Here is a 16,073-nt window from a genome sequence, read left to right as displayed (position 1 = left end):
TTTTTCATTTTCTTTCTTTTTCAATAATTTGTGCCTTCACATGCTTTTCACCCTTCTTTATTAATTTAATTCATTTAATTTTTTAGCCATTTTGTGCTTCTGTGTATCGCAATCATTGCCGATGCATATTAGCCTCATAGTTGATATTTTCTGTGCTATCTTTCTATGTTTAGTCCATATATTATTCAATCTATTTATATCAATGAATAATTGCAATATAGTCGCTCAGGCTCACCTTTTTTATGTTGATAACAGATATACTGCGCGTACGCTAACAAATTCATTATGTGTTTGTATTTTACTGTCTGTCTGATCCTGGTGTTGCTAGGTGACGGCGCCCGCGCTTTTGCGGCTTTGTTTTGGGCCTGTGCTGCTAGACACAATTCATAGCGCGACCCGCGCACGCGTCACGTGGCAATCTCTGCATGCGCGATTGTACTTTCAACTGACTTTATTGACTATTGACGACAGACGGACACTGACAAGATGGCTGCTACCATGTGCTTTCTGTCTGCTCCCTTGCCAGCCGGCTTTCTCTCCAGGTGATTAACTTACTAATTGATATGTTTGTATATATATACACAGTATACAGTGGGGCAAAAAAGTATTTAGTCAGTCAGCAATAGTGCAAGTTCCACCACTTAAAAAGATGAGAGGCGTCTGTAATTTACATCATAGGTAGACCTCAACTATGGGAGACAAACTGAGAAAAAAAATTCCAGAAAATCAGATTGTCTGTTTTTTTATCATTTTATTTGCATATTATGGTGGAAAATAAGTATTTGGTCAGAAACAAAATTTCATCTCAATACTTTGTAATATATCCTTTGTTGGCAGTGACAGAGGTCAAACGTTTTCTGTAAGTCTTCACAAGGTTGCCACACACTGTTGTTGGTATGTTGGCCCATTCCTCCATGCAGATCTCCTCTAGAGCAGTGATGTTTTTGGCTTTTCGCTTGGCAACACGGACTTTCAACTCCCTCCAAAGGTTTTCTATTGGGTTGAGATCTGGAGACTGGCTAGGCCACTCCAGGACCTTGAAATGCTTCTTACGAAGCCACTCCTTCGTTGCCCTGGCGGTGTGCTTTGGATCATTGTCAGCTGGTACTCCATTACTGCTGCCTGCTGCTCACACAACCGCTCCAACATATGTAACGTTGAATTCTACCTGGTGGGTAGGTCACATATGATGCGATGTTCCGGAAGGCGGAATCAGTGCTGCAGAGCTGCAATGCGCGATCTTGCCATGCTGGAACGCCGCAAGTGAGCACACTCAAGGCGGACCTTGTGCAGCAGTGCATCAAGATCCGGATAGTCCCTCAAAGAACTCTGCACGACCAAGTTGAGCACATGTGCCAGACATGGGATGTGAGTGAGATTGCCTAGGCCCAGAGCTGCCACCAGATTTCGGCCATTGTCACACTCTACCATGCCTGGCTGGAGATTCGCTGGCACAAACCACACGTCGCTCTCCTAATTGATGGCATTCCAGAGCTCCTGTGCTGTGTGGCTTCGATTCCCCAAAGAAATTAATTTCAATACGGCCTGTTGACGTTTGGCCATGACTGTGTTCATATCGGTCGTAACAGGTAAGCCTTCACGGTTCCATGTGGAGGTAGACTGTGATGGCTCCTGCAGCAATGATTCAGAGGAACTGGAGTATGAGGAGTCAATGTGTACAGACTGGATTCCTGCAATCCTTGGAGTTGGCAGAACATGTACAGCGCCACTCTCAAGATCTGTACCCGGCTCCACAACAATTACCCAATGGGCAGTGAGGGAAAGGTATCCTCCCAGTCCATGGTTACTGGTCCACACATCGGTGGTCAGGTGGACCTGGCTACTGACGCGTTTAGTAGCGCATGTTTAATTTTTCCCTCCACATGCTTTTGCAGGGCAGGGACGGCTTGCCTGCTGAAATAAAAGCGGCTGGGCACGTTGTACTGTGGGACTGCCAATGCCATGAAGTTACGGAAGGTGTCAGTCTCCACCAGCCTGAATGAGAGCATTTCAAGGGACAGTAGTTTTGCAATGCCTGCATTCAGAGCCTGTGCTCGGGGGTGATTTGCTGAGTATGGGCGCCTTTTCTCCCATGTCTGTGCTACCGATGGCTGTAGAGGCCTCCTGGTGTAGTCTCACCGGATGCTTCCTGTCGCCCCTGTGCAGTATTGGGGGCCCCTTTTCTTTTCTGCCCTGTGACCCCTGTATGTGGAAGGGAGACCTGTGTATCTAATAGTTTAACAAACCTTTCTCTCGTTTAGTACTGGGCCCTGTCCTGGGTTCAACCACCGGAGGGAGCCCAAGAGCAGAATTCACAACAGGGGGCTGCCTATCCTTTGGGGATCTGCTCTGAGGCAAGATAGTATTCCTATTTCCACCTTTAGGGGTATTTAGTTCTCCGGCTGTGTCGAGGTGTCTAGGTTTTGTTAGGCACACCCCACGGCTACTTCTAGTTGCGGTGATAAGATCAGGGTTTGCGGTCAGTATAGTTACCACCTACTCCAGTGAAAGTTTTCATGCTGCTCCAAGGTAACCTGATCATAACAAAGCTCCCTCTGTAGGACTGTGGGTTTCGGTAACTGCGGCCTGCTCGCGGCCTTACAACTTATTTTTTCATGTGGACCTTCTGCTGCATATCTGAGTTCCAGCACCATTAGCTGGTTCTTTAGCAGTCAATCTTGAATAGGTCCCCCTGGGTTTCAGTACTGTCAGCTGGTTCCAGCCAGAGCCTTTGGCTTAGGTGCCTCCTTCTCAGTATCCGAGTTCCAACAACGTCTGGTGGTCCTTGGTAGTGCTTTCTGGCACGGGTACCTCCTGCTTAGTAACTGGGTTCCAGAACCATCAGCTGGTCCTCGGTAGTTCCATTGGCTCTTGTACCTTCTGCTACCCATCCGGGTTCCAGTACCGTCAGCTTGTTCCAGGCAGAGCCTTTGGCTTAGGTGCCTCCTTCTCGGCATCCGAGTTGCACCAACGTCTGGTGGTCCTTGGTAGTGCCTTCTGGCACGGGTACCTCCTGCTTAGTAACTGGGTTCCAGAACCATCAGCTGGTTCTCGGTAGTTCCATTGGCTCTTGTACCTTCTGCTACCCATCCGGGTTCCAGTACCATCAGCTGGTTCTCGGCAGTGTCTTTTGCTCTTGTACCTTCTGCTACCCATCCTGGTTCCAGTACCGTCAGCTGATTCCAGGCAGAGCCTTTGGCTTTGGTGCCTCCTTCTCGGTATCTGAGATCCACCAACGTCTGGTGTTCCTTGGTAGTGCTTTCTGGCATGGGTACCTCCTGCTTAGTAACCGGGTTCCAGTACCATCAGCTGGTCCTCGGTAGTTCCATTGGCTCTTGTACCTTCTGCTACCCATCCTGGTTCCAGTACCGTCAGCTGGTTCTTGGCAGTGTCTTTGGCTCTTGTACCTTCTGCTACCCATCCTGGTTCCAGTACCATCAGCTGGTCCCAGGCAGGGCCTTTGGCTTTGGTGCCTCCTTCTCGGTATCCGAGATCAACCAACTTCTGGTGGTTCTTGGTAGTGCTTTCTGGCACGGGTACCTCCTGCTTAGTAACCGGGTTCCAGTACCATCAGCTGGTCCTCGGTAGTTCCATTGGCTCTTGTACCTTCTGCTACCCATCCTGGTTCCAGTACCGTCAGCTGGTTCCAGGCAGAGCCTTTGGCTTAGGTGCCTCCTTCTCGGTATCCGAGTTCCATCAACGTCTGGGGTCCTTGGTAGTGCTTTCTGGCACGGGTACCTCCTGCTTAGTAACCGGGTTCCAGTACCATCAGCTGGTCCTCGGTAGTTCCATTGGCTCTTGTACCTTCTGCTACCCATCCGGGTTCCAGTACCGTCAGCTGGTTCTCGGCAGTGTCTTTGGCTCTTGTACCTTCTGCTACCCATCCTGGTTCCAGTACCGTCAGCTGGTTCTAGGCAGAGCCTTTGGCTTTGGTGCTTCCTTTCCGGTATCCGAGATCCAACAACGTCTGGTGGTCCATGGTAGTGCTTTCTGACACGGGTACCTCCTGCTTAGTAACCGGGTTCTAGTACCATCAGCTGGTCCTCGGCAGTTCCATTGGCTCTTGTACCTTCTGCTACCCATCCGGGTTCCAGTACCGTCAGCTGGTTCTCGGCAGTGTCTTTGGCACGCGTACTCCCTCCTGCCCAGCCTGGTTCCAGCACGCCAGCTGTTTCTGGGTAGTGTCAAGGTCACTTTGCCTCCAATACGTTGTCTAGTCAGCTGGTTCCAGGCAGAGCCTTTGGCTTAGGTGCCTCCTTCTCGGTATCCGAGTTCCACCAATGTCTGGTGGTCCTTGGTAGTGCTTTCTGGCACGGGTACCTCCTGCTTAGTAACCGGGTTCCAGTACCATCAGCTGGTCCTCGGTAGTTCCATTGGCTCTTGTACCTTCTGCTACCCATCCGGGTTCCAGTACCGTCAGCTGGTTCTCGGCAGTGTCTTTGGCTCTTGTACCTTCTGCTACCCATCCTGGTTCCAGTACCATCAGCTGGTTCCAGGCAGAGCCTTTGGCTTTGGTGCATCCTTCCCGGTATCTGAGATCCACCAACGTCTGGTGGTCCTTGGTATTGCTTTCTGACACGGGTACCTCCTGCTTAGTAACCGGGTTCCAGTACCATCAGCTGGTCCTCGGCAGTTCCATTGGCTCTTGTACCTTCTGCTACCCATCCGGGTTCCAGTACTGTCAGCTGGTTCTCGGCAGTGTCTTTGGCACGGGTACTCCCTCCTGCCCAGCCTGGTTCCAGCACGCCAGCTGTTTCCGGGTAGTGTCAAGGTCACTTTGCCTCCAATACGTTGTCCTGTCGGGTTGCGGTCGGGTTAGCCGACTCCATGGTGCCTGCAGTTTAGATGCTTCCTATGTGGGCTGCGGGATCTGGCAATCAAGGCTGGTTCCATAGTGCCAAGTGGACAAGCTCCCCCTGTAGAACTGTGGGTTTCGGTAACTGCGGTCAACTCGCGGCCTTGCAACTTTTTTTTCATGTGGACCTTCTGCTGCCTACCGTCAGCTGGTTCCAGGCAGAGCCTTTGGCTTTGGTGCCTCCTTCTCGGTATCCGAGTTCCACCAACGTCTGGTGGTCCTTGGTAGTGCTGTCTGGCACGGGTACCTCCTGCTTAGTAACCGTGTTCCAGTACCATCAGCTGGTCCTCAGTAGTTCCACTGGCTCTTGTACCCTCTGCTACCCATCCTGGTTCAAGTACCGTCAGCTGGTTCCAGGCAGAGCCTTTGGCTTAGGTGCCTCCTTCTCGGTATCCGAGTTCCACCAATGTCTGGTGGTCCTTGGTAGTGCTTTCTGGCACGGGTACCTCCTGCTTAATAACCGGGTTCCACTACCATCAGCTGGTCCTCGGTAGTTCCATTGGCTCTTGTACCTTCTGCTACCCATCCTGGTTCAAGTACCGTCAGCTGGTTCCAGGCAGAGCCTTTGGCTTAGGTGCCTCCTTCTCGGTATCCGAGTTCCACCAATGTCTGGTGGTCCTTGGTAGTGCTTTCTGGCACGGGTACCTCCTGCTTAGTAACCGGGTTCCAGTACCATCAGCTGGTCCTCGGTAGTTCCATTGGCTCTTGTACCTTCTGCTACCCATCCTGGTTCAAGTACCGTCAGCTGGTTCCAGGCAGAGCCTTTGGCTTAGGTGCCTCCTTCTCGGTATCCGAGTTCCACCAATGTCTGGTGGTCCTTGGTAGTGCTTTCTGGCACGGGTACCTCCTGCTTAGTAACCGGGTTCCAGTACCATCAGCTGGTCCTCGGTAGTTCCATTGGCTCTTGTACCTTCTGCTACCCATCCGGGTTCCAGTACTGTCAGCTGGTTCTCGGCAGTGTCTTTGGCACGGGTACTCCCTCCTACGGTATCATGTCCTAGGGTCACATAGATGCATTATTGTACATGGATGGGGGTGTTATCATTGTTGCTTTTAAATGTTTTTAGTCATGTTTGTGCTTTGGTGATAATAAAGTAGTTTTTGATATTTTTTGTACCTCGGGTGTGGACTTTCTACATACACATTAGTCTTTCCTCCAGTTATTGCTCCTCCTTTCTATGCGTTAGTAGCACCCTGTGATTATAATTGCATTTGAAATATATACTGTGGTGCACCCTGCCCTTTATTGTTTAGCCAGACTTGAAGATTGATGTTCACCAGAGGAAACCATCTATCATGAAGGAGCTGGAGCAGTTTTGCCTTCAGGAATGGTCAAAAATCCCAGTGGCAAGATGTGGAACGCTCATAGAGACTTATCCAAAGCGACTTGCAACCATTATTGCCTCAAAAGGAGGCTCCACAAAGTACTGACTTTAGGGGGATGAATAGTTATGCACACTGAAGTTGTCAGGTATTTTGTCCCATTTGTTGCTTACTTCACAATAAAAAAAACCAAATCTTCACAATTGTAGGCATGTTCTTTACATGAACTGATGGACACCATCAAAAAAACCCAGAAAGGGTTAAACTTGCAGGAGTGAAGTGAGGCGCCCCATAAGTGGAGAGTGGTCAGAGAGACTCGGAGGTAAGTATTCTATTCTTCCCATCATTCCCACAGCTGCGGAATTACATAGTAACAAACCTATACGGGACAATTAGCTGTGGACAGCATAATAACAGGAAAAAGTCTTAACTTTAGGGTAAGGTAATGGCCAAACATCTAAGTGCTACCTCCTCTAACTTCTTTCCAAAGGAGTAAGTCCCTCCCGCATCCCAGCTAAACTCATAGCCAATGTATCGTATTGTTGAAGTCATCCATTAGTACTAGGGGGCAGCCAGGGGCTTTACTAACAAAATTCGATTATTTTCTGAAGGACCGTTCCTGTGTATGGAGGAGAGATATAAACCGCATCAATAAGGATTAAAATATTATAGAATCTCCCCCGCAGACAGATGTATCGTCCCTTTTTAGCTATTTCTTGGTCAATACAGTGAAAGGGAATTGTATGATTAATTAAAATACTAACTCCGCGTGAATATTTGGAGAATGTTGCATGATAGCTCGAGCCCACTTAGGCTGGGGTTAATAGATATATATTATGCTCCTTCATGTGAGTCTCTTGGAGGCATAATATTACGTGCTGACATTTCTTCATGGTATCGAAGATCGCCTTCCTTTTATCAGGTTCATGTACTCCCCTTACGTTCCACGACAATAAGGTAATCTTTTTAGCCTTGAGAGTCAGCCTTGTGGAATAGATAGGGGTATTCCAGAAAAGGCTATCTCCATCGGTGGCATTGCACAAGATTAGAAGAACCACTCTAGATCTGATGTAAACCTAAACAGCAATCTGAGGGCCGGTTGTGCCCCCTTTATGCTTCAACATAACCCAAATTTCAACACTAACATTTTGGCCACTGCGACCATGCCCTAACAGGCGCTCTCTAAGGGACCAGGGCCTAAGTCGAAACCTTGGATGTAGCAGTCACAATGGGGGTAACCAAGCAACCTTCTAAATTCTCCATCGTTCTAAAGTAGCAAAACTAAAGAAGGATATTGAATTCATAGCAGCAACCCACAGGTGGGCCAGATATTACCTAGAGTAGGAGCAAACCATTGTCCACAGTTGTTTTTTTATTTTCCACGAACTGCGCACTTCTCTTCTGTACATCAGCAAAATAATCTGTGAATATGGAGATTCTTGGACCATTTATGGAGCTTCATAGGATGGTATCCCTATAGTGAAGTATCTTGGCCAGGACTGTGCATGGCTGACTTCCAGGCGGTAGTGGCCTTGTCTGCACCCGTTCCACTGCAAAGAGGGGGCTAAGAGTATCCTTCCCACACACCATCACTAGCCAGGTTTCAAAGAATTCTGTGGTCTTTGCGCCCTAGGATTTTTAAGGGACTCCAACAATCCAGATATTTTTCCTGCACGGGCGGTTCTCCAAATCATCCTGGTTGATGCGATTTGCCTCTGATAACTTGGTGTGTTGCTGCAAATCTTGCCTCATTGGAAGTAGGATGTCCTATAATTCATTAACGCTCTTCCCGAGGTCTGTGGTCCTCTCTGAGATACTGCGTATATCTTGTCTGACCACTGAAATGTTCTTCATAATTCCTCCTACCTGCAGCACCAGAGATGAAAGAGAGCTACTACAATCCCCAATGGCTTGCATGATATCTTGGGCTCTGTAGCTGCTAGTTGGCATGTAGGAGAAACAGCATGGACTCCCCGGTTCTCATCTGGTTCATACTCAGGCTGATCTGTAGTAAGCAGGTGGGAGAAGGAATTTGGGTCTGGATGAATCCCTCTCAACGTGTCATCCCGTTTCTTCCACTCCTGATCTTGCAAATCTTTCTAAACTAGCCACATCCTCCTTTTAGTGCTCACCCGCTCAGCTTGCACTCTCTGCCACAATTGTGTCGACCCCACCTTGTAGATTGCACTCCTGGCCTTTGAGCACGTTCCCTTTCTTCATGGCGGGCTCCGTGCCAGGGAAAAGGCTGTTTACAGTGTCCAGGCATAAGCAGGTAAGTATACCCGACCAGAGGGTGAAAAAAAGGGCAGCTTGAGGATCGTATAAGGATCTGCACACGGAGCTGACCGGGCATGCATCCTCTCACATCGCTGGCAGACCATGCCCCCACGGCAAGTGCAAATCTTAAAAATGGTGAGGACTGGTATAGTAGACCACAGAGTTTATGTAATATCGCTGTATAGACTGTGATGTGCACTAGTAAGGTTTAGCGGGAGAAGACACTCGGCGTACACACTAAACCCCATTCTCACAATACATTGAACATACTTTGGGAAAGCAACCACAGCCAATATAGCAAAGCCAAAGAAGATCTCCCAAGCAGGAATGAGATTAAAATGCCTTTATTATATATACACTTGGCAATAAGTAACAATGATAAAAGACACAAATGTGCACAATGGGATTATTTGTATAATAAAATCAATATGAATAATAGTACAGACTGACCCCTTGAAAATTATATCCTATATTATACTACCATGACAGGTTTAAACATCGCCCCAGGATGACATATATTATTAGCTGGATTTATATATAAAAAAAGACTTTCTGCATATATTGCAAGTACAGACCTATAGATACAAAATGTGCAAAATTGGTAGCAAATAGTAATTTATGTGCAATAAAGCAATATAAAGTGCAACAGGAGGGGGAAGGGAAAAAGGTCAATTATAACCATACAGTGTACTGAATATGTCAGTATATACACCTTATTATAACACGTGCACAACTATGTCAGAAAAAATAAAAAAACTTTTTTTGTGCAAAGAGAAAAAAAGGGGGGTTATATATACCCATAAGATATGCTGGATTATACCAGAAAGTGCTATGTGCAAAAAGAAAGTGTAAAAACTGAAAAAAAGCCACAATTGCAGGTTACACTATTCTAAGAGGAGTGTATACTAAACCATACTGCACAAAAATAGGTCTATAAGAAAGTATCAAATATATCTATATATTTCCAATAGTACTAATTATAGTGGCCAAAAAAATAAAAGAGCAGCTAAATCACCACCATAAAGTCACCACTGGCACACTCTGACCACCAGAGGGCCGGATACTAATCACTATGGTGTAATGCAGGGGGATGTACTTAAATCTTTAAATATACCTGTGAGGTCAGCTGAATCCCAAAGAAACGCACCCCGACGCGCGTTTCGGATTACTCCTTCTATCCTCTTAGAATAGTGTAACCTGCAATTGTGGCTTTTTTTCAGTTTTTACACTTTCTTTTTGCACATAGCACTTTCTGGTATAATCCAGCATATCTTATGGGTATATATAACCCCCCTTTTTTTCTCTTTGCACAAAAAAAGTTTTTTTATTTTTTCTGACATAGTTGTGCACGTGTTATAATAAGGTGTATATACTGACATATTCAGTACACTGTATGGTTATAATTGACCTTTTTCCCTTCCCCCTCCTGTTGCACTTTATATTGCTTTATTGCACATAAATTACTATTTGCTACCAATTTTGCACATTTTGTATCTATAGGTCTGTACTTGCAATATATGCAGAAAGTCTTTTTTTATATATAAATCCAGCTAATAATATATGTCATCCTGGGGCGATGTTTAAACCTGTCATGGTAGTATAATATAGGATATAATTTTCAAGGGGTCAGTCTGTACTATTATTCATATTGATTTTATTATACAAATAATCTCATTGTGCACATTTGTGTCTTTTATCATTGTTACTTATTGCCAAGTGTATATATAATAAAGGCATTTTAATCTCATTCCTGCTTGGGAGATCTTCTTTGGCTTTGCTATATTGGCTGTGGTTGCTTTCCCTTGGTACGGTGGTGGTTTCCACATTTCTCTCCACAGGACACTAGTCACTGACACTTGTAATTATAATTTTAATATTCTTTTAATATTCTTTTATTGATTTGTTATTTATCATACAGTGATTGGTGTACCTGGGGCTGTTACTTAATTGAACATACTTTGTGGTGTCCGGCTAGGACTTGGCACAACCTGCGGTTTCGGTACTGTATGACAGCATCCTGCATGGTTCTGGACCTAAAAACAAGTTTAGGTTGTAATAAATGGATTGTATATCGTTAGAAAAACATGGCTACTTTCTTTCTGTAACAGTTCCCATCTTTCCACACGTCGAGTGTGGTTTTGTAACTCAGCCCTATTCTCTCGAATGGAGCTGATCTGCAAGACCAGCCACAACCTTAGAACAAGGATGGCACTGTTTCTGTAAGAAAGCTTTCTGTAGGTTGTTTTTATCTGGAGACTTACTTGTGAAGCAGGTGGCATTATAAAGCTGGGAGGTGGTGGTGGTTGGTAGGTATTGATGACTTGGTTGGGTACAATTCGGATATGATCCATCTTCTTCTGGTTGGCTAGAGGAGCTAGCCGATCCTTCTTACACTGTGCAAAGGCGACATACAATGGCTTGGAGTCTACAATCCTTCCGTTCATCTCTGTGACCGCTTTGGTTGCTTCCTCGGGAGCGGAGAAGCAGACAAAACCAAACCCTTTGCTGCGTCTACCTTCCATCATGACCTGAAATATTACATCACCTGACATCCTTACAATGAAACATAGGAAAATAAATAGTACACCCTCACCTAAGAAGGTTCACGCTAAAGGGTCATTCCCGACATTGAAAGTTATCATCTACTCATCACTCTATTCCTAAAGGATCCATGGGGTCCCAGCAGTAAGACCACCGCAAATCCACAAGTTATCACCTCTCCTATGTATCGATGAAAACGTCTAATGTTGGCCATAAGTATAACCCTTAATGTTACGTAGATGAAAATGAATGTGAGGATAGAAAGAAGAAAGAAGCAGATACAAGCTGAGCTCACCTTAGCACTGATGATGGTGCCATAACGGGAAAACACCTGATGCAGTAGCCTGTCATCAATGCAATCTGCAAGATTGTTAATGTAGAGATTGACACCCTAAAATTAGAAGAAGAAAAAAGTTATTAAAAATGCAGAATTTTTTTCAAACACTCACACAAATTAAATACAAAGGGAGTGAAGTCACTCACCTGGGAACTGGTGATCCATTCTTGGTTTATTTGCTCGAACGTCCTCCTAACCTCTGGTTGTCTTTCCAACTTCTTCTGGGCTCTTCCAACATAAATGGCCTTACCATTCACATCTTTACCATTCATTTCATTCACGGCCTTATAGAAGTAGGAAAATAGTTACTTTACTCCCATACGTTGGTCACAAGAACAAGATCTCTCACCCTGAGGGATCAGGACACCATTTCCTACGGACTGTCATTTTTTGATCTCCTAAGGACAGGGTTTCATCCCATCCTGAGAGAGCTGATCTTCCCCTGGTTCTTTGTTCACATGGTGCACACCTGACTATTGTAGATTGCAAAATGATTGCAACCTATATTATCCTCGCCAGGAGGGGTATTCCCATCTTAGGCATTGATGGCGTAATCATCTGATGCTATCCCTGCCTGATAGATAAGGTTCCAGAGGTGGCACCCGATCTCAAGAAAAGGGGTCCCTCAACCTCCAACCTGTCTGGATGGCCAGTGGATGGCTGCTGCATCCAGGTGGAGAATGAAGAGGTGGTTGCACATGTACACATCCTTAGATAGCTGAGCACACGCACAGCCACGCCACTTCCCACAGGGACCCCTGTTTTGTGGGTATTCAGTAAATGTCTGAAAAAGTAAAACCCCCTTAGAGTATGTGCACACTGAGTCTTTTTGCTGAGTTTTTGAAGCAGGAACTACCAAGTTTGTGAGGAGTTTTGAGTCTCAGAGGAGGATTCAGAGAGTTTCCGCTCAGTGGCTGTGTGCATACATCATCTTTTTCAAGTGGATTCCGAGCGGAATCCATCTGAAAAAGTGTCTCAAAAGCTCTTAAAAAAATTAACATAATACACAGCAGTGTCAAAATCCATTACTCTGCCCATGTTCAGTATTTTGTTACTTCTTTTCACTGCTTCAGGGTTTGGAAACCTTGGAGCAATTAAAAGAGGTAACATGTTTATTCTCTCATAATGAAGATATAAGGGAGAAGATGTCAGAGCAAAAATAGGAAAAAAAAAGCCACCGACTGAAGTAGCTTCACCTGAGAAAAGTCGGCAGCTGCGCCAGAATCTAATGCACATAGGCAATTTCTGCTCCAAAATGTAAAACAATGCCGTAGGGGTATAGGCCCTGAGATCCCAACTAACAGTACAAAGGGGAATGCTGTCTCACGAGAGTGGTATACAGACTGATAAATGATTATTGCTGCTCATCTTCCACCAACTTAGACGGCCTACAATAACAGAGATACCAATCCTGACTCCAGATATTTCGTAAGTCTCCATCTCACTTTTAGGGCGTCCTCGTGTTTCTTAAAGCTCACAAAGCCGAATCCCTTGGACGTCCCATTTTGATCAGTCATGACTTTAACGCTCCGTGTAGGCCCTAAAGTGAGAGTATTGCCCAAATTTAGGTTTCGGAAGCTTTAGGACAACCCATATATAAGTCTGACTTCAGAAGACTGTATTGTGGCCATATTTTATTCTTTGTGTTATTGCTCGATGTCCCGACCCATCAGCGGGCCTCCTGGCCCAGAACGTACATCATAAATGGCTGCGATGCGGTTACCTCAGGTTATGAGACCCGCTGATGGGTCGGGACGTGGAGCAATAATACAGAGAATAAAATATGGCCACAATACGGTCTTCTGAAATAACCGTGATTCTCGTAGCTACACGATTCATATTTACCGTATTTGCTGAACAATTCCTTGAGCCGTTCATCGTCCATATTTTCTCCAAAGTTATTGATGTAAACATTAGTGTATAAAGAACTGGCAACAACTTCAGGTTCTCGTTTGTGACTGGACTTGGAATGTTCAATATACCTTTACAGAGAATGCAGACACGTTTATCCAAAATTGTTATTTACAAGCGGCAAAAAAACTCCAAACATTTAGCCCACTTTCACCCGATCAGTATTCAGTCAGTATTTGTAGCCAAAACCAGGAGAGGAACTATCAGAGGAAAAGTGTGATAGAAACACCTGCACCACTTCTGGATTTATCACCTGCTCCTGGTTTTGGCTACAAATACTGAGCGTGTGAACGTGGCCTTAGAGGGGTATTCCTATGTAGATATTTGTATATACAGTGGGGCAAAAAAGTATTTGGTCAGTCAGCAATAGTGCAAGTTCCACCACTTAAAAAGATGAGAGGCGTCTGTAATTTACATCATAGGTAGACCTCAACTATGGGAGACAAACTGAGAAAAAAAAATCCAGAAAATCACATTGTCTGTTTTTTTAACATTTTATTTGCATATTATGGTGGAAAATAAGTATTTGGTCAGAAACAAACAATCAAGATTTCTGGCTCTCACAGACCTGTAACTTCTTCTTTAAGAGTCTCCTCTTTCCTCCACTCATTACCTGTAGTAATGGCACCAGTTTAAACTTGTTATCAGTATAAAAAGACACCTGTGCACACCCTCAAACAGTCTGACTCCAAACTCCACTATGGTGAAGACCAAAGAGCTGTCAAAGGACACCAGAAACAAAATTGTAGCCCTGCACCAGGCTGGGAAGACTGAATCTGCAATAGCCAACCAGCTTGGAGTGAAGAAATCAACAGTGGGAGCAATAATTAGAAAATGGAAGACATACAAGACCACTGATAATCTCCCTCGATCTGGGGCTCCACGCAAAATCCCACCCCGTGGGGTCAGAATGATCACAAGAACGGTGAGCAAAAATCCCAGAACCACGCGGGGGGACCTAGTGAATGAACTGCAGAGAGCTGGGACCAATGTAACAAGGCCTACCATAAGTAACACACTACGCCACCATGGACTCAGATCCTGCAGTGCCAGACGTGTCCCACTGCTTAAGCCAGTACATGTCCGGGCCCGTCTGAAGTTTGCTAGAGAGCATTTGGATGATCCAGAGGAGTTTTGGGAGAATGTCCTATGGTCTGATGAAACCAAACTGGAACTGTTTGGTAGAAACACAACTTGTCGTGTTTGGAGGAAAAAGAATACTGAGTTGCATCCATCAAACACCATACCTACTGTAAAGCATGGTGGTGGAAACATCATGCTTTGGGGCTGTTTCTCTGCAAAGGGGCCAGGACGACTGATCCGGGTACATGAAAGAATGAATGGGGCCATGTATCGTGAGATTTTGAGTGCAAACCTCCTTCCATCAGCAAGGGCATTGAACATGAAACGTGGCTGGGTCTTTCAACATGACAATGATCCAAAGCACACCGCCAGGGCAATGAAGGAGTGGCTTCGTAAGAAGCATTTCAAGGTCCTGGAGTGGCCTAGCCAGTCTCCAGATCTCAACCCTATAGAAAACCTTTGGAGGGAGTTGAAAGTCCGTGTTGCCAAGCGAAAAGCCAAAAACATCACTGTTCTAGAGGAGATCTGCATGGAGGAATGGGCCAACATACCAACAACAGTGTGTGGCAACCTTGTGAAGACTTACAGAAAACGTTTGACCTCTGTCATGGCCAACAAAGGATACAGTGGGGCAAAAAAGTATTTAGTCAGTCAGCAATAGTGCAAGTTCCACCACTTAAAAAGATGAGAGGCGTCTGTAATTTACATCATAGGTAGACCTCAACTATGGGAGACAAACTGAGAAAAAAAAATCCAGAAAATCACATTGTCTGTTTTTTTAACATTTTATTTGCATATTATGAGGGAAAATAAGTATTTGGTCAGAAACAAAATTTCATCTCAATACTTTGTAATATATCCTTTGTTGCCAATGACAGAGGTCAAACGTTTTCTGTAAGTCTTCACAAGGTTGCCACACACTGTTGTTGGCCCATTCCTCCATGCAGATCTCCTCTAGAGCAGTGATGTTTTTGGCTTTTCGCTTGGCAACACGGACTTTCAACTCCCTCCAAAGGTTTTTTTATAGGGTTGAGATCTGGAGACTGGCTAGGCCACTCCAGGACCTTGAAATGCTTCTTACGAAGCCACTCCTTCGTTGCCCTGGCGATGTGCTTTGGATCATTGTCATGTTGAAAGACCCAGCCACGTTTCATCTTCAATGCCCTTGCTGATGGAAGGAGGTTTGCACTCAAAATCTCACGATACATGGCCCCATTCATTCTTTCATGTACCCGGATCAGTCGTCCTGGCCCCTTTGCAGAGAAACAGCCCCAAAGCATGATGTTTCCACCACCATGCTTTACAGTAGGTATGGTGTTTGATGGATGCAACTCAGTATTCTTTTTCCTCCAAACACGACAAGTTGTGTTTCTACCAAACAGTTCCAGTTTGGTTTCATCAGACCATAGGACATTCTCCCAAAACTCCTCTGGATCATCCAAATACTCTCTAGCAAACTTCAGACGGGCCCGGACATGTACTGGCTTAAGCAGTGGGACACGTCTGGCACTGCAGGATCTGAGTCCATGGTGGCGTAGTGTGTTACTTATGGTAGGCCTTGTTACATTGGTCCCAGCTCTCTGCAGTTCATTCACTAGGTCCCCCCGCATGGTTCTGGGATTTTTGCTCACCGTTCTTGTGATCATTCTGACCCCACGGGGTGGGATTTTGCGTGGAGCCCCAGATCGAGGGAGATTATCAGTGGTCTTGTATGTCTTCCATTTTCTAATTATTGCTCCCACTGTT

General features: G+C 45.5%; 1 protein-coding gene across 4 annotated transcripts in view; it reads right to left on the bottom strand.

Annotated features, from left to right (window-relative positions):
• Positions 1 to 16,073, bottom strand: part of LOC138656623 (polyadenylate-binding protein 1-like) — a 29,985-nt gene that overhangs the window by 4,370 nt on the left and 9,542 nt on the right. For 2 of the 4 annotated variants that reach the window (XM_069743734.1, XM_069743733.1), the window contains exons 5-10: positions 13,179 to 13,315; positions 12,779 to 12,873; positions 11,480 to 11,617; positions 11,292 to 11,387; positions 10,717 to 10,983; positions 10,340 to 10,488 (exon numbers count right to left, since the gene is read on the bottom strand). In XM_069743734.1, the coding sequence (XP_069599835.1) occupies positions 10,399 to 10,488; positions 10,717 to 10,983; positions 11,292 to 11,387; positions 11,480 to 11,617; positions 12,779 to 12,873; positions 13,179 to 13,315 (823 nt within the window). In that variant the 3' untranslated portion in view covers positions 10,340 to 10,398. Of the gene's footprint in view, positions 1 to 10,320; positions 10,489 to 10,716; positions 10,984 to 11,291; positions 11,388 to 11,479; positions 11,618 to 12,778; positions 12,874 to 13,178; positions 13,316 to 16,073 lie in introns of those variants that run through there. The other 2 variants (XM_069743732.1, XM_069743731.1) reach the window with 2 other exon arrangements.

The sequence above is a fragment of the Ranitomeya imitator genome, unplaced genomic scaffold, assembly GCF_032444005.1.
Source record: "Ranitomeya imitator isolate aRanImi1 unplaced genomic scaffold, aRanImi1.pri SCAFFOLD_184, whole genome shotgun sequence".
Lineage (NCBI taxonomy): Eukaryota > Metazoa > Chordata > Amphibia > Anura > Dendrobatidae > Ranitomeya > Ranitomeya imitator.
The sequence above is the reverse complement of the archived record's forward strand: the minus strand, read 5'-3'. Positions and strand labels throughout refer to the sequence as shown.